This window comes from Eucyclogobius newberryi, unplaced genomic scaffold (genome assembly GCF_026437365.1).
Source record: "Eucyclogobius newberryi isolate DKJ021-1_F unplaced genomic scaffold, fEucNew1.0.hap1 SCAF_12, whole genome shotgun sequence".
NCBI classification, from domain to species: domain Eukaryota; kingdom Metazoa; phylum Chordata; class Actinopteri; order Gobiiformes; family Gobiidae; genus Eucyclogobius; species Eucyclogobius newberryi.
Genome location: NW_027315746.1, coordinates 18,611,102 through 18,636,102, shown reverse-complemented (window position 1 = coordinate 18,636,102; position 25,001 = coordinate 18,611,102). Strand labels below are relative to the sequence as shown.

At 41.2% G+C, this 25,001-nt stretch overlaps 4 protein-coding genes across 6 annotated transcripts; 3 read left to right on the top strand and 1 right to left on the bottom strand.

Moving 5' to 3' along the window:
• Positions 1-865: 865 nt before the first annotated feature.
• LOC140356307 (phosphatidylinositol 3-kinase regulatory subunit gamma-like) lies at positions 866-6,330 on the top strand. Of its 2 annotated transcripts, XM_072441170.1 has the most exons (10): positions 866-1,170; positions 2,760-2,865; positions 2,958-3,056; positions 3,149-3,326; positions 3,409-3,525; positions 3,618-3,760; positions 3,869-4,045; positions 4,134-4,208; positions 4,298-4,468; positions 4,777-6,330. In XM_072441170.1, exons 1-10 carry the CDS (start codon positions 1,104-1,106, stop codon positions 5,048-5,050), a joined length of 1,407 nt encoding a protein of 468 aa, XP_072297271.1. In that variant the 5' UTR covers positions 866-1,103; the 3' UTR covers positions 5,051-6,330. The 2 variants fall into 2 exon arrangements, with proteins under 2 accessions (XP_072297271.1, XP_072297272.1); XM_072441171.1 differs by lacking the exon at positions 866-1,170 and having other exon boundaries at positions 2,830-2,865; positions 2,958-3,060; positions 3,153-3,326.
• Positions 6,331-11,279: 4,949 nt separating this feature from the next.
• Positions 11,280-14,356, top strand: LOC140356299 (actin-binding protein IPP-like). Its single transcript, XM_072441156.1, has 10 exons — positions 11,280-11,526; positions 11,758-12,093; positions 12,151-12,362; positions 12,505-12,724; positions 12,800-12,955; positions 13,018-13,185; positions 13,267-13,404; positions 13,496-13,618; positions 13,743-13,963; positions 14,038-14,356. Exons 2-10 carry the CDS (start codon positions 11,796-11,798, stop codon positions 14,260-14,262), a joined length of 1,761 nt encoding a protein of 586 aa, XP_072297257.1. The 5' UTR covers positions 11,280-11,526; positions 11,758-11,795; the 3' UTR covers positions 14,263-14,356.
• A 640-nt stretch (positions 14,357-14,996) lies between these two features.
• Positions 14,997-16,595, bottom strand: LOC140356309 (transmembrane protein 69-like). 2 transcript variants are annotated; one of them, XM_072441173.1, is made up of 3 exons: positions 16,044-16,595; positions 15,773-15,817; positions 14,997-15,696 (listed from the first exon to the last, which is right to left on the bottom strand). In XM_072441173.1, the coding sequence occupies exons 2-3, from the start codon at positions 15,809-15,811 to the stop codon at positions 15,010-15,012; spliced, it is 726 nt and encodes a 241-aa protein (XP_072297274.1). In that variant the 5' UTR covers positions 15,812-15,817; positions 16,044-16,595; the 3' UTR covers positions 14,997-15,009. The 2 variants fall into 2 exon arrangements, with proteins under 2 accessions (XP_072297274.1, XP_072297275.1); XM_072441174.1 differs by lacking the exon at positions 16,044-16,595 and having other exon boundaries at positions 15,773-15,903.
• Positions 16,596-17,569: 974 nt separating this feature from the next.
• LOC140356305 (vasculin-like protein 1) lies at positions 17,570-24,658 on the top strand. Its single transcript, XM_072441166.1, has 11 exons — positions 17,570-18,576; positions 18,835-18,949; positions 19,937-20,072; positions 20,682-21,001; positions 22,462-22,537; positions 22,607-22,797; positions 22,901-23,044; positions 23,445-23,603; positions 23,717-23,838; positions 23,918-24,020; positions 24,087-24,658. Exons 2-11 carry the CDS (start codon positions 18,890-18,892, stop codon positions 24,258-24,260), a joined length of 1,485 nt encoding a protein of 494 aa, XP_072297267.1. The 5' UTR covers positions 17,570-18,576; positions 18,835-18,889; the 3' UTR covers positions 24,261-24,658.
• Positions 24,659-25,001: the final 343 nt, after the last annotated feature.

Here is a 25,001-nt window from a genome sequence, read left to right as displayed (position 1 = left end):
TATCAAAAGAACAATCTTTGAATGCTCATTATTTATTACAGTCGGGATGCTTTTTTTTTTTTTGCCAGTGAACATGTCCAACAAGCTAAACTAGTATATCCCTCATACGTGCCAAAAAGGCAATCAACCCTGTGGCTTTGTGAAATGGAAGAGTCTACAGTAACGATGTCAAACCCAATTTCACAGAGTCATGCTGAATCATACGCCTAAATAGGCCTAATGATGATTGCCCTACATTGTTTGACTAATTTTACATTCAATTGTGTTTTAATATTACTTGCAAGATAAAGCCTTAACATACACAATTTGTTGACATAAAAGTTCTTGACATAGTATCACAACAAAAGTGGATTGGCATTATTATGATTTAAATCATGAAACAAAAACGTATGGCTTGGTTAGAAAACTATTGACGCCTTAATAAGACCAAACTGTAAGAAGCAGGCTTTTTCAAAGCTTTAACCTTTATTAACTAGATATACATATTTAAGGTGTTAAAATACAAATGTAAATGTTGTCACGATCAAATGCAATAAGGTTATTAACTCGCTTTTTCATTCATGGCCTGGGAGGAGTTTTCAGCTGTTTCAGACAGTGGAGGAGCCTGAGGAGCGTGAATGAACCGATCTGGGTTGTACCATGGCATTGTAGGGGACATCTCATGTGTGCATTCATTTAAGCACACGACATGTGATTATACATCCATCGAGCAAATGATTTTGAATTATAGAATAGGAAATAAGTCCTATAACAAATATCCAACTTGATGTGATCTTGTTTTCACAGTTTATTCGGATAAAACGCCCCCTCTGTAGAAAACCCTTTGGACTCGACCAAGATGATGTGACGACAACCCTTTAAAGTAGCTCCACTTCCGAGATGAAGTAAGTAGAAGAGCTGCGAGCTGCGAGACAACCAAGACAATCTGTTTCTCAACATACAAGTTTCGACAATTAGACTCTTTTGTTTTATGGAGTCGGAAGAAACGCACTTGGCCTTTTCCCACCTCGATGTAGGACGTGGCGTTCTGCGTCTCCACTGAAGAAGCCCCAAAACCAGAAGGAGACATTTGTCTCACAGCGACAGCAAAACTGGACCACTTTATGCAAATAGGAATGGTTTATCCTTCTGACGGCTTATTTTACATCGAAATGGATCAAGCGCCTCCAGGTGAGTCAGGGTTAAAAACTAAGGCATCTATTGTCTGATCTTACACCGCTAAACCGCGTTCTGTCGGCGCCTTTCTTCCCCGATCGCGTTGACATCTCGTCTATAAAAGCTGTGCTGGTGTTGCCACATTTCGTGCTGCTCCGGGCGCCGTGCAGGTGTCACTAACGCGTTATAATGGCCTGGTCCCGGGCACTGCTCCCCCAGTGGCATTGCCCAGGCATGCATAGCGCAATTCACTTGGCAATTACGTAATAGCTCAGAGTGAACCAGCGCTCGAGCGTCAGTCTTTTTTCCTTTGTCCAGGCTCCGCGGCACAAACTTGGCCCCCCTCAAAACGTGCGCGCACCCCGATCGCTCCGAGGCACATCACCGCAAACGGAGAGAGCCCGTCCCGCGGTGGTGGTGATCGTGATGGAGCAGAAATTACAATTAAGACGAGGATAATGAACGGCGCATGAAACGAGCGCTTTGTTCTCCACTGCAGCCAGCCGTGCTTAATTTGTGCGCTCGCTCTGGGAAAGTAGGCTAGAGGCAAAGAGACTCATGACTCGGACCCTCACGGACACACTTCATGTTCTATTTGCTTTTTGATCGCGGCTGATTAGTCCCGTCGTCGTTTCCAAAAAAAAAAATAATCAGGCCTTTGTTTATTCATTTATAATTCACAGTCAAAGTCGTTGCTTTTTTCTTTCTGTTTTTTTATTTTTTTATATTCCTTTTCAGACAGTGTCATAATATAAAACACACAAAACTGTACTTTGTGTATATTTTAAAGTATATATATTTTTTTTAATTATTATTATTTGTAGCGTGACACGTTCGCTTTGTCTGTTTTATGCGCACGGTGGATTCTGCTGAGTCCAGAGGCCGCAGGTTTTCGTTTCTTCTGCCACTGCTCTGCTGCACCTGCCTTTTTATTTATTTTAAGGTCAGAAAAAGAGGAGAGCGGATGGTGGAGGAAAGCCACAGTCGGTTCGTTCTCTGAGGCAGCTCTTGTGCGCCATGAAAGGCACTTTTGTCCTGGCCTGAAATATATCGCCCTCACCTCCCCTTGATGCGGTTTGTCCGCTTTTCATTTTTAGGAAAACGCTTAAGTCTCAGGCAGGTTTTTGTGCGTGTGTGTGTTGTTGATGGAAAACCTGGTGGCGTACGAGAAAGTGAAATGATTACAAAAATAACAGAAGTTGGCCAGAAACATAATCAAACGGTATGCTTTTATTTTAACACGAGTCCCCAACGTGTGCCAAGAAAGAAAGCAAAAGGCAAAACGTCCCCCCCCCCCTTTTTCACTGCTCCAAAACAGCTGAATGCAATTATTTCACCATGGCTTGAGTCAATATTTAGGAGAATTAACACGCAAAGTCTCAACTTTCTACCACAGCAATGAATCTAAGAGGATGTTCGCACGTGGTACCTGTTGGAAACATGCCTGGGCTTGTCTGATCTTGACAGGCTTCAAGGAGCAGAGGGAGGGTGACATGTCTGCACAGCATCCACACACGGCCCCCTCAAAGTGCATCAGCCACACTTTACTTCTATAATGCACGAGTTTAATTGGTTTATGTTCTTTTCTTTTCTTTCTGGGTCAGCTCTGCCACCTCGGTCTGCAAAGCCAGTTTCCTCAAGCATCAACAACAACATTCGGCCAGCACCTTCTCTACAAGACTCCGAGTGGTACTGGGGAGACATCACGAGGTAAAACTGGTTCAAATGTTTTATGATCAACACAGTATGTTTGCAGCGTTGTTGTTGTTGTTTGTGATCTAAGTTTGCACATGGTTCTACAGAGACGAGGTGAATGAAAAGCTGAGGGACTCGCCTGACGGGTCGTTCCTGGTGCGCGACGCCTCCACCAAACTTCAAGGAGATTTTACCCTGACATTGCGGTAGGTTGGAAATGGACAAACGGGGACAAACCCGAGAACGTTGGCGCTCGTACGAACGTCGCTGACCGTTGTTGTTGTGATTATTCTCACAGAAAGGACGGACACAACAAGTTGATCAAGATTTATCACTGCGACGGCAAATATGGCTTTTCAGATCCGCTCACGTTCAACTCGGTGGTGGAACTCATCTGGTACTATCAGCAGCATCCGCTCGTGGAGTACAACGCAACGCTGGACCTCATGCTCACCCATCCCGTGTCTCGCTTCCAGGTGAATGATGACCCGGATGATCGTTATTATCAGCGTTTACATGCGAATTTGTACTGAAATGTTTTCTTTTTTCGGACGTCAGGTGAATGAAGACACCGTCGACGTCGCTGGAAGAAAACTTAAAGAAGTGCAATGTCAGTATCACGAGAAATCCAAACTGTTCGATGGGCTTTACGAAGCGTTTACCAAGACCTCGCAGGTAAAACGACGCGGAATGCATTGCGCTTTAACTGTCATAAAATGTCAAAAACCTATGTAATATCTAACGCAAAATACAAACGTGTCCCGCAGGAGATTCAGATGAAGAGAACGGCGATAGAGGCGTTCAACGAGACAATGCTGATCTTTGAGGAGCAGTGTCGAGAACAGGAGCGTTTCGGAGAAGAGTTTGAGAGAAATAATCAATCAGATGGAGCCGACAATGATTTGGAAAGGTAATTACAGCGTCGCACGTAAAGGACATTTCAATACACCCGACTTCAACTCCGGATTTCATGCGGAGCGCTCGTTTTGAGTCTTGACCTTTTACGTTTGCTCCGCAGTTTTCTGATAAATTATGAGAAGTTGAAGTGCCGCCTCGGGGAGATCTACGACAGCAAGATCCATCTGGAAGAAGACTTAAGGACCCAGGTGGAGGACTACAGGGAGACGGACAGGAAGATAAACAGCCTGCGACCAGACCTTATCCATCTAAGAAACATCCGAGACCAGTATCTAAAGTAAGGATGAACTCTGCAGCTTTGACGAAACACTTTAACAATTGTATTAGCAAATTAGAAAGATTCTAACTATTCATCTTTTCTTCAGCTGGCTTAATCACAAAGGTGTTCGGCAAAAACGCATCAATGAATGGCTGGGACTGCAGAGTGAAAGCCTAGACGAGTAAGTTGTCGAAAACCGTTATTACGTTACATTTAAGGCTTGTGACGTTGATATTGTGGCGTAACACAGGATTCTACTTGTATTTTTAGCACGTACGTATTGAAGGGGGATGAGATGAACTTGCCTCATCATGACGAGGAGAGCTGGTTTGTGGGGGAGCTCAGTCGGACTCAGGCAGAGGAGATGCTGCAGGGGAAAGCTGCCGGAACCTTTCTGATTCGAGAAAGCAGCAAACAGGGATCCTATGCCTGCTCTGTCGTGTAAGCGGAACATTTTTTATATCGTGATGGCAAAAAATAGCAGCGCACTGTTTTGCATTAGATTTTATCAAGTTTTTTCTTCCTCCTATACATTAAGTTGATGTATTTTATGAGCAAAAGCACACACAGGGCAGCACAGGACTAAAATCTGCACCTATATATTTTGATCTAGTAGAAAAAAAAAACCTTCTCATCATAATTAAGGATAAATATGATCAATTTAAATATTACAAGTGTATACAGTGGTAAAGTTGTGGTGTGTTGTTGCGTATAATAATAATAATTGTGTACCTTTTTTTTCCCTGCAGCGTAAACGAAGAAGTGAAGCATTGTATGATCTACAGTACGGCTCAGGGATACGGATTTGCCGAGCCCTACGATGCCCACTGCTCGCTCAAAGACCTGGTCCTGCACTACCGCCTGCACTCCTTAGCACAACACAACGACGCCCTGGACGTGCGGCTGTCCCATCCCGTGCACGCCAAAGCTGTGCACAGTATAATGTCACACGCAGAGGAACATAAACTCTTACAGACTCCCAAACACCCTCCGGGACTCATGCCTGCCGCCCCAGAGATGTAACCCCGGCGGACAGATGCGAGCGGACATTTTGTTTACTGTTAACCTGCGAGAACGACTGCATCGAGGTGCATTGTGTAAAAAAAAAAGAAATTGCACTACAGTGATTCCATCGGTTTTTGTGAATGCACAGTTCACAAATGAAGTGGGACCGGAACTTGAATGTCAGCTGAAACATAGATTTTTTTATATTTTTTATTTTCAGAGAGACTGTTTAAGCTTTTACATTTTTTAAGTTTCATTTTGGCCGTTCATTGGGATGTTGTCTATGAGAAGCATTTGCTCAGTCACATCAGGTGCTGCACTTTTGATTTCGACTTCCACTTGATGTTCCTGTAGATGTTATTAATTTACTTAGTAGGTCTAAAAGATTCTGCGTTAGCATTCGTGAGAAAAAAATGGTGCTGTTACACTTATGTGACTGACCAAATTCATTTTTGGCATAAATGCTACACGCAGATGAATAAAAATGTATTGGTGCATTTTGACAATTTGACACTTTCATTAAGATTTATATACAACACAGTGAATGACTATGTAGCATTGTAATCCTCTAGAATGAAACGATTGTAACCTGGTGAATACTTAGTCAATTTGACCAAAGCACTTAACTTAACACACACATCCCAAGTGTATTTTGACAATTGTATTTGAGCAAACGATAGGGCAGTTTTATGTACACCTGCTGATGTGCTGATCAAAACATAATCTGAAGTACTGTATGTAATATTCTGTTACTCAAAGAAGTATAAGCTTTTTGTATTCTATCTATATCTATTTTTTCTATAAACATGCCACAAGATGAAAGCTTGAAGAAAGTGCAATCCAACAGTATTTCTCTAAAACGTTGCAATGTATGCTAATGATGGCGGTGGTGATAGTGACGCTGTTGTGAGAGGTTGCCACAAAAATGCACTCTCTTTGGTGGCGTTGGCCTCCTGTGTCTGTGTGAACTGCCAGAGGCCCGGAAGTATCCTGCCTCCATTACTTGAACTGTGGCTTTGCTCGAGCTATGAATGTTTTTCGTGACATGCAGCCTACATAGCTTAAGAGGAGAAGGAATTGTGTTGAACTTGGCACATTTTTTTCAAGTTTAATGACAATACTCTTTTAAAAACATCTATTTAAAATGTATTACGGAGGATGGTCTATTAGAATGAGAGTGGTTCTGCCTCTTGTAAAAATGCAGTGAGTTTGAAAATACTCGGCTGTAAAGCAAAGCAATGTGAGACCCTGCGTTTTCTTGCTGAAAGACAATAAACTGATCATGGTTTTGTCGACTATTTATAATGTTTTATTTGACTAATTTTAGTTGTTTAGAGGATGTTCAGTGCTGGTCATAAATCATAAAAGTCTGAAATCTGATTCAAAACACAATAAAGTAAAAACCTCAAGTTTAACTAAGGCAAGGGTTCAATGATGTAATGTTACAGAAATGGTGTCCAGACATAGACACAAACAGTTATGTCTTAGTTCAACAGCAAATTTGCACAACAGTGAGTCACACAATGGGAAATACTTCACCGAGTGATCTTTTGTTCTTTGGGCGAGTGAAATCGGCATGTCCGGTTTGTATCTTAAAAATGTACAGAATCATTAACATTCCAGTGGAACAATGAGCAGGATCCCCTTTAAAGCTAAACATTTTGTTCTCTGCAGATTACTGACCTTTACTTGAATTTCCCAAAGAGAAGATAACGTCCGTTATAATTAAAAGCACAGTACATCATACTGTGTGTTATCAAGACCAAAGTCAATTTTATATTTGGATAGCAATGCCTGGAAATAATTAGGGTGATGGAAGTTTTAAAGTGATGAATTGTTATCTTAAATGTACCATCTGTCTCTGCTGTGGCCATTGCAGCCTGACGGCTTATCCTTGGGTCAGCGCTGAGGGCACAGGTGGACACTGTGGACAGATGGAAGCGAAAGGGAAGTGCTGAACACAATGGCAGGACATGTGAACGCAAGGCATGTTTAGTTTGGCCTTGCTGTAAAGTCAGTGAAAATGTTCAACCTAGGAAACGCACTTTAGATTTCTGGCCTGCTCCATGGTAAAAGGAATGTCGACCAACTGTAAACACCAGCCAAAAGAATCTGCTTCGGTTTCTCAGACTGGGACGGCAGTGTTTCAGGATTCAAACAGGATCTGCACAGTATAGCCCGAGTAATGAAAGCGGCCCTGCCCAAACCCCATGACCAATACAACAGGTGGCCCATTTCAGTCATCACATGTGGTGTGTGTTACCTGGGGATTAATGAGATGCAAGGAGCAGGGACAGAGCAGGATTACCTCCTCTTACCTGTGTCAGCAAAGAAGAGAGCTGCATGCTGGAGAGAAGGCAACAGTTTGGAGATGGACCAGAGAAGACAGTCTGTACCACCAGCGCTGAGTCACCCTCGGGCTGAAAAGTGTGTCAGAATCAAGAGACAAAGAGAGTGGGATGAGAAAATGTGGGGGGAGACCAAAATAGAAAGGACTAACAGAAGTGTTTGAATCTAAAGGGCAGCTTCCAAACACAGGCTGGAATTGTGCACATGTCCTTAAAATGAGCTCCTGAAAACCCTTCTTCAAACTTGTTCAACGTGGACACTTTCTCATACACTCTATACAACTCTCGCCAAGACTTCTCCACCCTCACCCCATGTTTATATTTTCAGTGCTGATTTTACTTTTATAGACCACAATTTAATTACGTTTTAGGGGGAAGAATTGCCTTTGGAGTCACGCCTAAAACACACACCTTCAACAGTCTCGCACAGGCCTCAGGAAAGAGGTTTTTGCTTTCAGTTCAGCCGCAGCCAATCGCCTCCTCCCTCGGCCCTGTCTCCGTCTCAGTCCACGTTTTCGCACGGACCGCGCCGCCAATCAGAGGCGCGCGTTGTGCTCGGCGCCGGCCAATCAGCGCGCAGTTGCTATGTGGAGGCAGAATCGATAAGAAGAGTTTTTCCCCTTCGCCGTTTCACCAGCACATTATAGGCGGCTTATAGGATGGAGACAAGAGACAAGCGGCACACGAGCTCAACCATTCATTGGCTGCCCCCGAAACCCGCAAAAGATCATTACCCACAACGTTACCATACAGTTTATAGTGTTGTTTTTATGGCCGTGAATGAAGCATTAGGCCTGGGTGTAGGAGCAGGCCACAGTGACAAGCATGTTAATTCAGTATTATGCTAGTATTGTTGATGGCATTATTCAGACGATATCATGGCAATTCATCTGTGACCGAAATAAGAAAATTCACTAGATTTCAATTTGTCCAGAAATAACAGGTCTGTGATGGTCATCAAACACAACCATGTTTTACGTAATCTATTGAATACATTTCCAGACAAAGACTGTCTCGGTCCTTGTGTGTCCTTGTTGTCTTTTTGCCCTTCAGAGGGGTAAAAGTTGCAAAGCTTCCCTTGATGTAGAGGGCCGAGTGACCTTACAAATAATAAATAAAAAGAAGAGAGATAAAGATTGATCTATCATAACAAACTCAGACTACACATATCTCACGTGCTTCTGGGAGTCTTAAGGATCTGAGCTCTAAGATGAATTAAACATCCAATTTATCAGAGAGAGAGAGAGTTCAAAGGAGAATCATTCTTCCCTTCTCTCCAGTAGGCGCACAGTCGCAGATCTCCAGCCAAGGTGAGATGAAGAAAGCTTACGTAGTTCACAAGTCCTATCAAGGGAGAACAGGCGCCTGAGTCAAGCTATGTCTGAGCAAACATTTAAAGAACATATACATGTGTTTGCAGAATGACTTAAAAGAAAACAAACATTGTACACAGTTGAAACATGAAGTCACCTGCTTTGTTTGCCTCACCTGAACCAGTTCTGCAAGATACTCACAAAGACTACAGGTCAAAAACTGCAGTCATTCACCTCGACAACAATAACTGTAAATGCTATTCACAATAATATTGGGGGGAAATTAAGATTTTCCATTTAAAAAGTGAGGTACTTGTTATATTACTTTATTATGATATATTAGCCAAGCACAATACATATTACATAGAAAGATATAATAGAACAAAAACTAAAGTGCCTCCTATGAGCTGTGCAATCAATCAAACTTGAATCCAATCATAATCGAACTGACCACAAGTGGTAATTATTGGCAGAAGGTTTTTAATTGACAGACAGCTAATCCTAGAAATAAAACCATTATGTTTGGACTATGGAGCTCACCAATTGGAGCTCACCACCGCTGGGTTCTGAAAGTTCATTTTCCCCATAGGTATTCAGAAAAATGGATCATATGTTTGAAAGCTTAATTAGCTCGGGGCTAATCAACTATATGGTAAGTAATTAGAACAAGACCTATAATTCTCTTCAAAATCTGTTTCTGACACAAACCCTATTGACTGCCAAATTCTTAAAACATTTTGCCAGATTTTACGTTTGACATGTTTTTGTGCTGTAAATAACTGCGTTATGGACATTAGTTAACACATGGCTGCTTGGCTTCCATTGTGCCCTTAAACTCTTAATATTAAATCTTTAGTAAATCTCTATGGTCAAAAATGTACGCAAAATTTATTTCTGGAATGGTAGCAAACTTTGTAGTGGGCGGGACTGTTGAGCTCCACATGTAGGAATAAATGTGTAGTTTAAAGGTACACTATGTAACTTTTCTGGTGCAGGGTCTGCCATCTGCTTGTATGGATATAGATAACAACACTAGGCCAAGTAACATGTCAGATCTGTGGAAAAAATACTGAAGAACATTCTAGGCAGAGCAGTAACATCTCCATGGAGACAAGCAGGTGGCAGACCCTCATTATAAAAGTTACATATAGCGTACCTTTAAGTTTAATCAAGTATTTCCTGTCCATGAGCCATACTTATTTGTTTTTACAGTTCAAAACTGAATTAATATTAAAATTGATCAATATGAGGAAAACACTTTAACATTGCATTTTCATTTCTCCTTTTTTAAATTCTTATTTCATTAAGTAAAAAAATGTACTGCCAGTTTATTAGTTGAGTCCATGGTTGAGTCTTATTGGCTTATTGTGCATTCAAGCTACATCCAATAATGAGCTAATAGTTCAGTTATTGTCCCAGTCAGGTTGGACGCCCTTTAGAGAAACAGGCCACACTGGAAAGTGAACAATACAGGCCACGCTGTGGAGGCTGCAGGTGAAGGTCTGGTTTCTGCAGGTGCCACCTGGTTCTGAGAACCCACATCATCCCCGGGTAATATTCCAACAGACGCATTAAAAGGCCTGAAATACAAGCTTTACAGATGTTTAACAACTTGTATTTCAAGTGTATGAAATGTTATTCTACTTTCACAATTCACCTAAGCAATTGCTGTATTTTACATTAAAATTAAATAAAATAAACAAATTAAAACAATCTACATTGTACAACTTGTCGACTATATAACTTGAAATAATTGCCATTAAAACAAACCAGTGCAATATAACAAACATGTTAACATGATGGGTGGTTGTGGACACCGCATCTTACCTATTTAGAATGATTTATTATGCATACAAGACTAAACATAAGGACAAATAACTAATTTGAATTATAGTATTAATGCTTTCGCCAAAAAATAAAAAATAAATTGGGTTCATAGAGCCAAGTCCTCATAAGTTAGTCGCAAAATGTTACTAATTAATTAATTAATTAATTAATGTGTGTGATTTAGGACAGACTAGCTTTGGAGATAAAAATACATGCTGTCATCAAATTGAGGCTGGCATCTTACCAGGTCTCCAGCTCAGCCAGGGTCAGGGACGTAACACAAACCGAGATGTTAAAATGGTAAAAAGTTGTAATACTAAAGGAGCAATTTCATTAACATTAATGTAAACTAAAGACAAATGAAACACAAAATAATCTAATTTTTAACCAAAGAATCCACACTCAAACAAATTATACACCAATTTAAAATTTTAAGACTAACTAAACTACATAATCACAAAATAACAAGAGATTCAGTAAAAAAAAATACAAAAATAAATTAAAAGAGATCTCAAACATGAAGTCAGACAGAGAAAGTGAAAGATAGAGAGCGACTGACAGACATCACAAAGGCATACTTGTCAGTGGTCACAAAACCAGCAGCCCAAAGAGGAAAGGTGAGCAGCCCAAATGGCCCCTGGGGGAGAATAAAGACAACCTTCCACCTTAAATAGGTGTGACTGATTGATTGGCCACGTGTGGCGCTGCCTCACCAGGTGAAAAGTAAAAGGGAAGCAACAGAAGCATGAGGAATCCATCCTCCGGGTTCATACAGCGGATTTACACGGAGGAACAAGGTAAATCAGTACACAAGCAAAAGAGATGAACTACAGCAACAGGCAACTTTCCATTACTTTCACTGCAACGCCATCTAGTGTTTATTGTAGGAACTGTTCGAATAGGTCGCTCGATTTGCTTTGCCTAAACTCTCGCAGAACAGAACAGTCGATGCAGAGACATCGATTGAAAAAGCAGGAAGTTCCCTGCATCATCAATAAACTTATGGGTATGTAACCGTTTTTACTCACGTTTAAACTATTTGTAATGTGTTTTGTAGTAACGGAATTTTGAAACACACGTAGTATTACTTACAATTTCATAAATATGGTACTGTCACAAACCTTGCATTAGCATCTATGCTACCGATATCGATTGTTGTTTTCTGTGGTTTGCCTCTACTTGATGTTTTAGGTTTTGATCTTTAGTATATCAGTATTGTGTGTTTGTCCCAGCTTAGAGTTGAAGGTCCTGTCCTCATAACACAGCCCAGGGGCCATGTCCACCTCCGTGTCTGTGAGCTCTGGGGGGGATGCAGCTGTGCTGGCATCTAACCGCTACGCCACACACATCCTGGAACAGATGAACAAGATGCGGCTCCGGAATGACTTCTGTGATGTGGGACTGAATGTGGGAGGTCATGTATTCAGAGTACATAGACTTCTACTTGCTGCTAGCAGTCCATACTTCTCTGCACTTTTTTCTGGAGGAATGAGAGAGTCTGAAAAAGAAGAAATCCAGATCCTTGGAGTTGAGAAAGTGGTCTTTGAAGTTTTATTAGACTTTATTTATACAGGTAACATGACCTTCACATCGCAGTTTTCTGCTTACTAAATCATTTTTTAATTTGCAGGATTGATCAATGTTACAGTAGACAATGTCCAAGAGTTGATGGTGGCAGCAGACATGCTTCAGCTCACTGAAGTAGTTTCTATCTGTGGAGAGTTTCTGAAGGGCCACATGGACCCATCCAACTGTGTGGGAATTTTCCAGTTCTTGGAGCAGATCGCCTGCATGGACATGCTTGAATTTACTGAAAATTACATTCATGTTCACTTTTTGGAAGTATGAACCACATTTTATTAACTTCAAAATGAACTCTTTAAATCTGCTAAATAAGACCATAGAGGGAGTTGAAAGAATACTTACAAAAGTTATTGTTGAGTTGGTTTATTGATTGATTCTCTGTTTTTATGCTTAATTTTAGGTGTGTACCACTGAAGATTTCATTGGGCTGTTAAAGGACCAGTTGGTGAGGCTACTCAGAAGTGAGGAGTTGAGAATAGAGGATGAGTACCAGGTTTTCACTGCAGCAATGGACTGGGTTCTTCGAGATCTGTCAAAGAGGAAAAAATACATTGTGGAGGTGTTAGAACCAGTACGGTTTCCATTGCTCTCCCCACAGAGACTTTTGAAATACATTGAAGGTAAAAGAGCAGCTTAAGCATTAAAAGATGACTAATTGACTCCAGCAAACACACAAAACATTTGTCTCTTTATAGGTATTGCTGACTTTAGTCTACGTGTGGCACTACAAACTCTGTTAAAGGAATACACTGAAGTAGCAAAATCTCCAAAAGAAAATAAAATGTACAGCCCCCTGCAATCAGCCAGGATGAGACCCAGAAGAAAGGCTCGGAAGTACCTCTATGCAATAGGTATGTTTTTAATTCTAATAATATTTAGCCACTAAGAGATTTGTGACATGCTTTACTGTTAGGAGGATACACCAGACTGCAAGGTGGTCGATGGAGTGACAGCAGGGCCTTGAGTTGTGTGGAGCGATTTGACACTTTTAACCAGTATTGGACCACTGTGTCCTCCATTCACCAGGCTCGCAGTGGGCTGGGGGTCGCTATTTTGGAAGGAATGATTTATGTGGTTGGAGGTAAACAAATTATGATTTTACCAAATTCTTCTCTTTTACAAGTTTGTAACACTTATTAGACAAATGATTTGTATTTGATAGGCGAGAAAGACTCAATGATATTTGACTGCACTGAAAGATATGACCCAGTCACCAAACAGTGGGCTGCTGTTGCTTCTTTAAACTTTCCACGATGTGGAGTTGGAATTTGCCCATGCCATGGTGCTCTCTATGCACTTGGTAAGGCCAATCATTTTATTTTGGAAGAATTGCTGTACAAGCTTGGTAGCATGCAGTTTTGTATATCTTTTCTATAATTGTGTCATTTTAGGGGGTTGGGTTGGATCAGAAATCGGGAAAACTATGGAACGTTACGACCCGGAGGAGAACAAGTGGGAGGTCATTGGTAATATGGCAGTTCCAAGATACTACTTTGGCTGCTGTGAGCTACAAGGTATCTTTATTGTTATGATTTTCACATGACAGAATTCCTCAAGTACATTTTACTGACGATCTGACATTATAAGAAATATATCAGATAGTCTGTTATTGCACTGGCGTAAACACTGTTTTTTCAGGGTTCATTTATGTGATCGGAGGAATCAGTGATGAAGGCACAGAATTACGCTCTGCCGAGATGTATGACCCCATATCACGCCGATGGACTGCCCTGCCAGTCATGGTCACTCGGCGAGCCTATGTGGGTGTAGCCTGCCTCAATAACTGCATTTACGCAGTAGGTGGATGGAATGAGGCACTGGGTGCCCTTGAGACTGTGGAAAAGTACTGTCCTGAAGAAGTAAGGAAAAGGTGTATTATATATATATATTCAAAATCCATATTATTTATTCTTTTACCTTTTCTCATGTACAGGAAAAATGGATAGAGGTGGCACCAATGTCGACGCCACGTGCAGGTGTGTCGGTATCTGCAGTTAATGGATTTCTTTATGCAGTTGGAGGACGGGCAGCAAGCAGAGACTTCTCTGCACCGGTGACTGTAGACTCTGTGGAGATTTATGACCCTCACCTGGACACCTGGACTGAAGTGGGCAACATGATAACAAGCCGCTGTGACGGTGGTCTGGCCGTGTTCTGATGACCAAAATAAGAATGGTCTCAACTACTTCAGATGGGATAGACATGCACCTTAGGAGAGATCTCTGTCAGAACATAAATGTATATAATTTATATAAATAATTTAAAGATTTAGATGATTTTTTTCTTGTTTGGCAATTTGAGATCTTTTTAGACATCAGAAATAAATTAAAACGGCACATCAGGTAGTATATGTCCATTTGTTAGAGTAAACATTTCATACAATTCTGTATTAAGCACATCTAAAAAGTTATTTATTTCTGTTTACAGCATGTTTATTACTTGAAACCCTGAACCACCTTTGTTTAGTAGAGAAAACTATTGACTCTATTAATTGTCATATCTGTCATTTTTGCACAGGTTTCTATTATATTTATTTATTTTGTGATAACTTAAGTGTAAAAGTAGCTTGAGAGCACTATTTATGTGAATCAATAGTGCTAATAAAGACCAGCATCTATATTTCCTACAATGTATTGTCCTTGAGTTACTATGAGTTACCTTGAGTTATAATTATTCCTTGAAATATATTTTAATTGCAAGGCAGTTCACGCTACACAAATCTAACCAGTAACTTCACCTGGTGGTGCCACTTGCTTATCTCCATGGAGATAAATGTGTAATCCCATACTGTGGAACCTTCCAGGCAAAGCAATAACTGCATGGAGACAAGCAGGTGGCGTACCACCCCAACAGAAAAGATACACAGAGTGCACAGTTCAATCACAAACCAGGGTTATCTACCATTTTATTGTTTTACCTTGTCAGAATATATGTTTTTAAGCGCAAGTGTAGCCACAAGTGAGAAGGTAGCCACCAAAGTGAGGATGGTGCGCATTGCTTTAAACCAGGAAGGATATTGAGGCAGGATATTAAGGTCATAGTGCAGAGACAGACCTAGTCCCATAATAACAACTAGAACTCCCTCAGTAATGTTGTCCATGCAAAGTAATGCCATCCAGGCTAGAAGTGATGGCACCACACTGTTCCCCAAGTTTTTCCAATCCGGCAGGGCAGGACTACCTTCAGGGAGAGCATATCCCCAGCGTGCACCTCCAAGAAATGAGACAATGGAGGCTCCATAAACCATCTGGGCATATGCGACTTCAGGGTAGAAGGTGCTTGTGGCTGCCATCAGAACTGGGGCTGACAGAAATGGGATGAGCCCAGAAAAACCAAGGTACAAAGCTGGTTTGGGACCTTGGAAAATAGCCTTTAAACTAAAACTGTTGTTATCATCTTCTTGAGCCTTTTCTCCTTCACCCCTCCCATGACAGAGACATGACAACCCCCAGGTGATGGGTCTGGTGTTCAAAAAACAGCTTTTAGGGGTCCATCTTTGTGATAATGAAGGGGGATGAAAGAACACATAGGAGTTTGAGGAGAATAGATGTGACCTGGAAGTCTGCTCTTGCAAGCATCTCCATGACGTGACCTAAAAAAAACAACCTAATCTTCAGAACAACTTTAAATAATGTTATTTATTGTGTCTGATCGGGATCCCCACTTACCTTTGTAGTTATGACTCTACTTAATGCAAACTTTAACATGTCAACCTGAAACAGAAGATACGTTATGTGTTATTTTCAGTGCATTGGAATCTTTAAAAGCAAGTGGAAGTACCAAGGCTAAATGGGCAGCTAAATGCATGGCTAACAGTCAGTTACGTCAAAGAAGTCCGAATGTTATGATGCAATATATTATGGGTTTGTACTGTAAAAGTGCAGCCCTTTTTTCGTTCGGGAGGTAAAGACTAATCCATTAGAAAACCATTTTATTTACCGACTACTCCCGCTCTTGCGTCCAGAGGTCGTTGATGGCTGTCATTTATCGATGCTCCATTAAATGCCTGTCTGTTTTACTAGTTTTCTTGAACGAGTTGCGGTTCTGTTATCGATTGGTTTGGCGGTGGAGACGCTGAGTTATGTTCAAGAAAAAACGTGTTGTAATCCGCATGCGAGCCAAAGAAGACGTGTCAAAATTATAATACTACGAATAAAATAAGGTAAACCCCGAGATTTGATGTGCAGTGCAATTTAATGAGTTACTTATAAATGAGTCTTTAGTATTTGAACATGCATTTGTTCGGCGGTAACACGCTGCATAAGTCAGCTTGGTGTTGAATGTAGCTCTATTGAGGCTCTGAATCCCTCAGTGCCAGCGCCAGTGGTAAGCGCTCTGGAAAACCCAAACAAACACTTCGAGTCGTAATATACATTAGGTTCATGGTGGCGTGAAAATATAAACTCTTTGTTGATGCCCGGAAATACTCATTAGAAGCGATTCACCACAGAGTATCAGACGCCAACGCAGGTATCGTAATGAAAGCCTGGAAAGTTAGCATTAGCCTTTAGCAAGCTGATGAATGTGTGCTGCCGCTGCTAAGGTAGCCATTTTGAAACAGTGTTGGTTCAACGAAGCCAGGTCTGTTTACCTCCACACTGTGGCCGCGACGATAACTTGAATTGTTGATTTTTCAAATTCTGTTGGGGTGTAAAATGCGTATGTATATATTTTTTAGGTCAATTGTATAGTTTATTCTAGCAACCTGCATGCTTACGTTTGGCACTAAACTGGCTAAGTAACGCTAGCACTTTGCTATCAAGCAAACGCTAACCCTGAAGAGGGACAAACATTTAAAGTTATCAATCAGCATAACCACCGAATAATAAAGATGCAAACAAGGTAACAATTAAACACATTATTTATATAATTGCATTATTGGGCATTTTTGTCCCAATTGTATGTCTATAAGAATTCGGTTTGTGTTAATTCCTTGTTAGCTACACAAGAAACGTGCAAGTTGTGTGTATAAGTTGCGACGGTCTCGTGACTTAATTGTGTCTTGAACAGCGACGCTGTAATTAATCTAAAGATGCTTTTTGTAGATCTGTGATTTAAACATGTTTGGCTTGGAGGTACTATTATTGTTAAACACTTAAGCTCGTAAATGTGGCAGGCTCATTGATGCTGAGCTGTTACGTAATAGTTCATCCCACCGCATAAACTGTCCCCGGCCTGAACAATTAGATTATGAGTAAAACGCTTCATATTTGTTTGTATATTTGAGCTGTTGATTATACATAGTAGTGGTTTGTCCTCCTATGTCGAATAAATCATCTTCAGCTAGCAATGCGCGAGGAAAGTTGTTTACTTCCACTTTGTGAAACATTGGCAGAGGATATTTTCAAAAGCCTAATTAGAAGTATGTTGTTTTTGAATTTTAAGATTGTTCTACACAGACTAACTTTGGTTTACTTTGTCTTGTTTTACAGGTCCACTTTTTTTCTGAGCAGATGTTGAGAATTCAACACTTTACAACACTCTATGGTCAAGCACCCTGCTAAACCATATTTAATAGAAGGACCACCAAAAAAAAAACCTTCTTAAATAATACTGGACGTATGCGCTCACTCGCTCAAAACACTTTCCTCCAAGAAAAAGAAGGTCATACTAGTTTTTTTAAGCTATTTGAAATCACAGCACTTGTGCATGACACAGAACGAAGACTTTGGGCTTCTGGAATAACCTTTTACTGCTTTACAGAGGAAAGCGAAGAATAATTAATGGACTTAATACAGATGTGAAAACGATCATCTTAAATTCAATTTAACAGAATGAGTTCTTCAGCAATGTTTAGGTCTCACTAACAAAACAAACAATGACAGAGATGTAACATAAGGTGCTTCTTCCTTCTTTGTCATGTGACATTGAATATTGATGCATTATTTTTGTTACACCCAGACAGTCATTTCAACAGTTAAATGAGGTGAGCATCATTTTAGAGCCCTCCATCGCCAACTCAAGACTGTCTGAAATATTTTTTCTTTATCTTTGGTTCGATAAATCTTACAATGATTCGGTAATAGGTTTATCACACCAAACAATTACTGGCACACAGTGTGGCTGGACAACGCCTGTGTCAATCTCCATCTGGTGGAACTGCTGTCCAAGTTCCACAGCATAGCAAATCCTCTTTAGAGCAACTATTTTGCCAGTCACCTCAAAATCCTGTCACACAATATTGATGAACTATATTGAGATAAATAAATGGACCAAAAACATCAGTGAAGAGGGCATTTTCTTTGGGACAATACACACGTGTAGATCATCAACAAGTGATGGGATTTTGGGTCAAGATTTTTGACCTGTAACATTGGAGTATCACCTTGGACAAAGCTGGAGAGGACATTTTTGGGTTGTGCTGCTACCAAACCCTAACGGCACCCACTCCGCATCCAGTGCCAACTGGCCTGAGAAGCGAAGCCCAGCAGACCGAGAGGAGGCAAAGGACTTCAGAGCTCCGCACTCTGGGGTATTGAATTCCATTTATACCAATTTCAAAATGGACTTTTGTTAATGCTAGAATGTACAAATTACTATATTAAATTGCTATAACTGAATTTTTTTGTGAGGACATAAACTGTGTTCTTTGACCAGTGTAGAATACAAGCATACTTATTATTATAATTAATTATAATGCAGTCTGTCCATTTTCTCCAGAGGGGTGATTTCAGTTATAAAATAGTTGTTTTTGAAAGTCCAATAGTCTTATTTTTCCGTATTTGATCAGATCCTGGCCATGAGGTTTGATGCCTCGTTCCACTGACCGGAAACACTGGACCTAAATGGCGCAGCATGACTTTGTCCCTGCCTGGCTTAATTTCTCCACGCCCCAGCCTGCCAAGGTAAGGGATTTAATATGCTTCTATCAATTTTCTTACAGATGACATATTTTAACTCTAGGGGTGTAACAATATATCGTGCTACAATGCGCTTTATGCACGTGTCACGGTGCGCCACATATCTCTGCAAGTCAAATGCGTGCATCAATTTATTTGTCTCCTCTCATAAATGCCTGCGAGCACGTGACCAACTGGACCCCACTTTGACAACGCACAGGGTCAGAAACTATTTCTAAGCGCTGCAAACTCCTCTGTTTGAGAGGCAAGCTGTGAGCGAGAGGCTGGGGTGAGGGCACTGCACACACTCGGACAGAGAGAGACACACAACTGCACCGGGAGAGAGAGTGCACGGACAAAGAACGCTGGGGTGAAATGGTGAACGTGGTAAATGTGGCAAAACATTTGACCAAACTACAGTAAATAATTCAGGGGGAAAATGGTTGTGAAAATAATGCATTTTGCTATAATTTTTTTTTCACCCCTCTTGAAATAACAGCAAACCATTTTGCAATTTTTGAAGTGTTGCACCCCTACTTTTGATTTAAAAGCGTAATGGACGATTTTTCGCAGATTTGAGAACTCAGCAGGACTGGCAGGACTAGCAGAACTAATCGACAGTCCACGCCACGAGGAAATGAGACTCAGATTTGGGCCAAAAAATCGTCCATTACGCCTTTAATATCCATGTCTGCAAAATAAGATTTATTAATCATGTTTTAACCTGTACCATGTAGCTCTTAAGGTTGGTGCTGAGCTGAACTTAATTTATTTACCGTTCTAATGAAAATCCTTTTGTAAATTATTTACAGGCAATTATTTACAAACCAACATTTGGCATTATTGTTTACCATGTTGTGGCCAAGTTATTTAAGCAAACTTTATGACACTAGGCATTAAGATGAGACCACTAAGATCAGAACTTGTATCCTGCAGTAAATTGTGTATCCATTTTAATGTTTTGAAACTGTTTTGATTTGAATTCCTGTCCAGTCCCCTGCTGCAAACCTCGAGAAACAAAACGAGCCTCACCACAGAGATGGCCGAACTTCTGTGAGCCGCCGTCGCCACAACTCTTCTGATGGCTTCTTCAACAACGGCTCCCTGCATGCTCCAACGGGTAACGCAGGTACGCTCTTTTTCTTCGTTTCATTCAAGAACACTTGGAGAGCTGGTGCGTTAGTTTGTTTAATTTATTATCCCGTAAGTGATATTTTGTTTTCACGGTTGTCCAACACCATTTCAAGGCATGCACACACATCAGGCTGTTACACATTATACACAGCACAGATGACATTAAATATAATAACTGAAAAACACACTGTTGATTAAGCTTGATTGTCGCAAGGTCTGTGTTTTCAAACTCATTAGAATCCATCATATAAGTTTTTTATTAATAACAAAGTAGCAAGGGTAAAAATGGTACCTGTAGATACAATGACACCCATTTATTTAGCCAATAACTAAATTACTTTATTGTTGCACGTTGTTGTTCACCTAATTAGCTGCTGTGTTTGGCTAAAACTCTGCTGAAAGTTCCTCCTCTTTCTGACCATTTATGATACACAATTATAAGTACCATTATAGTACAATTATTTACTCAATCGACCAGATCTGAAGGCACCAAAAATGGTAAATGCCACATTCAACTCTAAAGCTACAGGTTGCAGATGTATCGTCTTTTTTTTTTTGCTCAAGTAGTTTTGCCTTGTTTAACGTTCTTTGTGCTGTTTCAAAGGTGATGGGTGGCAGCAGCTTCTGAGGCATGACTCTGTGGACTCTGGGGTGGCCAAAGGGGGGCACGGGGGTCTTGTGGGGGGTTCCTGTTGGAAGGAGACCCCCAGCTGGCATGGAGCGCCGCGAGGAGCCCAGGACGGCCACCACCATCAGGGACGCCAACCCAAACGAGGGGTCAGCGAAAGGGACAGGCAGGCGGGGCACAGGCAGCGCAATGGCAACTTCCACCCACGCAAGGGCACCTCGTATCAGGACAAGTTTCCCAACGAGGAACGCAAAGACACCAAGGACGACAAGCTAAAGTTTGTGGAAGAGGATTTTGTAAGTCACTTCACATTATTAGAAAAAACTTTACAGGTTTATCAAATGTAAATGTACAATTCTTTAAACTTAGCCCAGTGTACTTATTGAAACTGTTTCACTACGGACCTCATCTGAACGATTATTTGAGTGCGCAAACATTTTATCAGTAGATTTCAGTTGTGGTGGTTTGTTCTGGTTTGACAATACTGTCAAAATGATAGTTCTATAAACCTAAAGGAATAATGGAGGATTTTTCACCAATTTGAGAACTCAAGCGGAAGTGGGCATGCGCACTCAACCCAGTGCGGAAGCACACAACAGCCTCGCTGCTACACATGCGTTTGTTTATTACCGCGACGGATTGCATCGCATCGCTCATCTCCGTAGATGTCCGTCTCTTCTGAGCCAGCTCGAACTCGAATGCGCTTAGACACACACCGGCATTTCAACCACGCATGCGCAGCCAGGCAAACGTGCTGCTATGCTGGGGATGAGCCAACGGGGCTGCAGGTGAGCAGTAGGTGCATCCTATGATTGACATGTGAATGAACTTATCGGCTGTCCACGCCACGAGGAAATGAGACTCAGATTTGGTGCCAAAAAATCCTCCATAATTCCTTTTTCTTCCAAGAAGCACTAGGGGGAGCTATATTGTAAAAAATATTATGTATTAAATTAAAGATAATCTAACTTAAATGTGTTTAACATATTTTTAAACGTATGGATTAACTAGACCTATCAGAAAAGTGTGAAAATTACCCACAAACATGAATAAATTACACTTATATCCTCGATGAAAGATTGCAACATAAGTTTGTTTGTTTTTTTATTCTTCTTTAATTACCGGTAGTCGTTTAAAAAAAAAACAAAAAACAATATACCCAATATTCTGATAAAATATTCATTAAAACATTAACAATGTTATTGATCGATTAAAACTTAGCTTTTGGCCGTGCAATAAAGGACATTAGTATTATTGTTTGATGCCATTTGTTCTAGGAGGTCGTCCTGCACATTTGTAAAGCTACATAATGCCTGACTTTTTTTCCCTTCTACTTCTTTTTAGGCTGTGAACGTAAAATACTAATGCTGAGGTGTACAAGTAGTTCAAAAGGCTAGTTGTTTGTAGTACTTAAAGTTAATCAATTAATTACAACTAATCCCTTATTGAAATTAATATAAACTAATATCTAATCAAATAATCGTTCTAAGCAGACTTCAAAACATAGTGATAGAGAATAAGTTTTTATGGATAAACGCTTTAGCTTCTTCTGGGTCAAAGTCTCTGACCTTTCATGATAAAAACAACTACCGATAATTGAAACCATAACCACTAGATTAATCAATAAGCTCAATCTTTATTTTACCAATTGTTGTAGTTGTTAACCAGATGTCTGTAATACTTCAGTCGATCGATAGCAAAATATTATGAGTTCAATGGCATTTGTTTTATTCTTTGTTAATCTTGGTGTTTTTAGCCTTCCCTCAACCCTGAAACAACTGGAAAGCCTGGAACTCAAACACGAGCGGTAGCGCCCCGTGCTGGAGTGTGGGGTAAGTGCAACACAAATGAAAAAACGGGTGGTTAGACTGTGTTGGTAATAGCTATTGTGTGAAATGCAGAAAACCCCCCAAGTGGAAAACCGATGGTTTCAAAGATGCTGGTTATCAAGAAGATTTCCAAGGAAGACTCCAGCACTGCCTTCTCCGCAGGCTTCGCCACTGCTGGGGCCCTGCCCAATGGCAAGGCACCCATCACTGGCTCTAGCGTCTACAAGAACCTGGTCCCAAAGCCCGCTGTGGCCCCCACCAAAGTAAGACCCCAATTCATTGCATTACATTCATAGACACAATGAAGAGTGCATGAGTTGAGTTGTGCAGGTTCCCTCAGTGGAGTAAATCCTTCTGTGTCCTCAGAACACCCAGTGGAAAGCTGGAGGAAGAGAGATCACCAAGTCTGGCCTTCACGTGCCAGGCCGAGACTCTGTGTTCACCAGCCCCGTCTCTGCAGCCAAACCCAGCACCCCCAACAGTGCCCCACAACAAAAAGCCCCAAACGAGGTGAGCGGCGTTACAGCAATCTCACACTTTAAAGGTGCGCCAGGTAAAGCCCTGTTCACACTCACTGTTCCCAGTAAATTGCCAGGTGCAGATTGTTAAACACTCGGCTTTAGTCCCAGAACACTCTGCTCTTTTCACACTTAACCTGGCATTTGTCCCTCTGCATTCTATCACTATAACAATGTGCTACACACCTGACAAAGTGTGCATTTTCTGAAAGTACACCCAAGCACAAGGATGCAGGGAGGTACAAGCTTTGTGCATCTTTCAGTAAATTAAAATGTGTAATGCAAGGCATTATTGAATGAGATTACAGACGTATGTATAATCTTTCTGTAGGAAGTACATTCTTAAGTTATTCACACAAGTTAAAAAAATGCATGATCATTTTGTTTGGCAGCAACACCCTTCCAGCACCACACCTCCCATAGACATCGCTCCATCGAGGCTGAAGCTGATGCGCCGTGGTCCTGACCGTAAAAGTGAGTTCCTGCGGGCTCTAAAAGATGAGGGCACAGGAGAGCTGACCACAAGCAGCAGCCCAGGGACATCGGGAGAGGTGGGATACATTAATTCAATTAAAATCTATCAGTACTGAGTTCAAATTGAATTTTAAATTGAATTCTTGATAAATGGACTTGCATGGTAATGATTTCTGTCTGTATTTGTCAGGGAGAAAGCAGCACCCCAGAGCCCAAAGCCTATAGTGAGGAGGTCCATGAGAATGGTCTGTCCTATTCTCTGAGTGATTCAGACACTGAACATTTGTCAAGTTCCCTTGAGGCAGAGCACAGGTAGGACACTGCACTTTAGATATGTAGTATTAAAGTACATAAACATCACTGAATTACATATATAACCTGATCTTTACAGGTTGTTGAAAGCTATGGGGTGGCAGGAGTATCCAGAGAACGATGACAACTTCCTGCCTCTGACTGAGGATGAGCTGAGAGAGTTCCAGACAAAAACCGAACAGGTGAGAGCGGATGGAGGGTTTGTTAAGATAACGGTCTCGTTACTAATCTTTTTTTTATTTTCCCAGCTGAAGAAAAATGGCATTCAGCAAAACGGGGTTCTTCCAAGGGCGCGGGGCGTGACCCTCCACTTCACCCCCTGGAGGAGTGTCGCGGAGGCGCACGTCGAGGAAGGTTCTGAGTCCGACACCAGTAGCAGCAGCAGCCAGACCTCCGACGATGACGATTGCATCAAATCCTAACGTGGCTTTAAGGAACAGAACTCTGCAGCCAACAGCATCCCAACATACAATGCCCACTTCCTCTCATCTTTGTTTTTAGAGCACCATTTGAATTTCTTTTGATTTTTTTTGTTGTTCTTGCACAAGGGAAAACCAATCATATCCCAGTGAAGGGGGAGATTCCTGCTCAGCCAGATGCCACTTTCCCTGCATTACCTCCTTCACTGCAGCCCTGCCCTACGGTCCCTCCCCTTCCTTCTTTACTTCCTGCTTTTGAACTGAAGTGTTTGTCAAGAAAAGAAGGGCAATGAATGCACACGTGATTCTGCTTTAAACAGACTAACTCATTTCATTGATGATGCTGATGACACGTTAATGATATTAATAAATTGGTTCCTGAAAAGCTGTTTCAGTATGAATCTGGCTCTTGTGATGCTTGGTTCTGTTGGAATCATGAAAAGGTTAAATATTTTCAGAAGCCTTATTATGGAATTGATCAATGTAGGCCTCTATGGAGGAAACGAGTTTGAGCCAGTCATGTTAGTTGGATCAGAATTGTACGATTGTGCTTGTGTAGTGGGCTTTTCCAGGGGTGGCACGTTAAATACAAGTTTTGATGTTCAAGTCTAGCCATGTGTGCATTGAAGATGTAACAGTATTGCATTGGGACCATGCTGTACTGTCACATTTTGAAACAAATCGCCTGGGCCCAGTTTGCAATTTAAAGTGTTGTATCAATAGTCAGTGTTGGGGAAAGTTCAC

Coding starts and splice junctions, on each gene's coding strand:
- LOC140356307 (XM_072441170.1), top strand. CDS start 1,104: ATGCAAATAGGAATGGTTTATCCTTCTGACGGCTTATTTTACATCGAA. Junction 3,327..3,408: donor ATCCCGTGTCTCGCTTCCAG/GTGAATGATGAC, acceptor TTCGGACGTCAG/GTGAATGAAGACACCGTCGA. Junction 3,526..3,617: donor CGTTTACCAAGACCTCGCAG/GTAAAACGACGC, acceptor CGTGTCCCGCAG/GAGATTCAGATGAAGAGAAC.
- LOC140356299 (XM_072441156.1), top strand. CDS start 11,796: ATGTCCACCTCCGTGTCTGTGAGCTCTGGGGGGGATGCAGCTGTGCTG. Junction 12,363..12,504: donor TTCATGTTCACTTTTTGGAA/GTATGAACCACA, acceptor GCTTAATTTTAG/GTGTGTACCACTGAAGATTT. Junction 12,956..13,017: donor GAAGTACCTCTATGCAATAG/GTATGTTTTTAA, acceptor CTTTACTGTTAG/GAGGATACACCAGACTGCAA.
- LOC140356309 (XM_072441173.1), bottom strand. CDS start 15,811: ATGTTAAAGTTTGCATTAAGTAGAGTCATAACTACAAAG. Junction 15,697..15,772: donor GTAGAGTCATAACTACAAAG/GTAAGTGGGGAT, acceptor TGTTTTTTTTAG/GTCACGTCATGGAGATGCTT.
- LOC140356305 (XM_072441166.1), top strand. CDS start 18,890: ATGGCGCAGCATGACTTTGTCCCTGCCTGGCTTAATTTCTCCACGCCC. Junction 22,798..22,900: donor CCGCTGTGGCCCCCACCAAA/GTAAGACCCCAA, acceptor CTGTGTCCTCAG/AACACCCAGTGGAAAGCTGG. Junction 23,045..23,444: donor AACAAAAAGCCCCAAACGAG/GTGAGCGGCGTT, acceptor TTTGTTTGGCAG/CAACACCCTTCCAGCACCAC.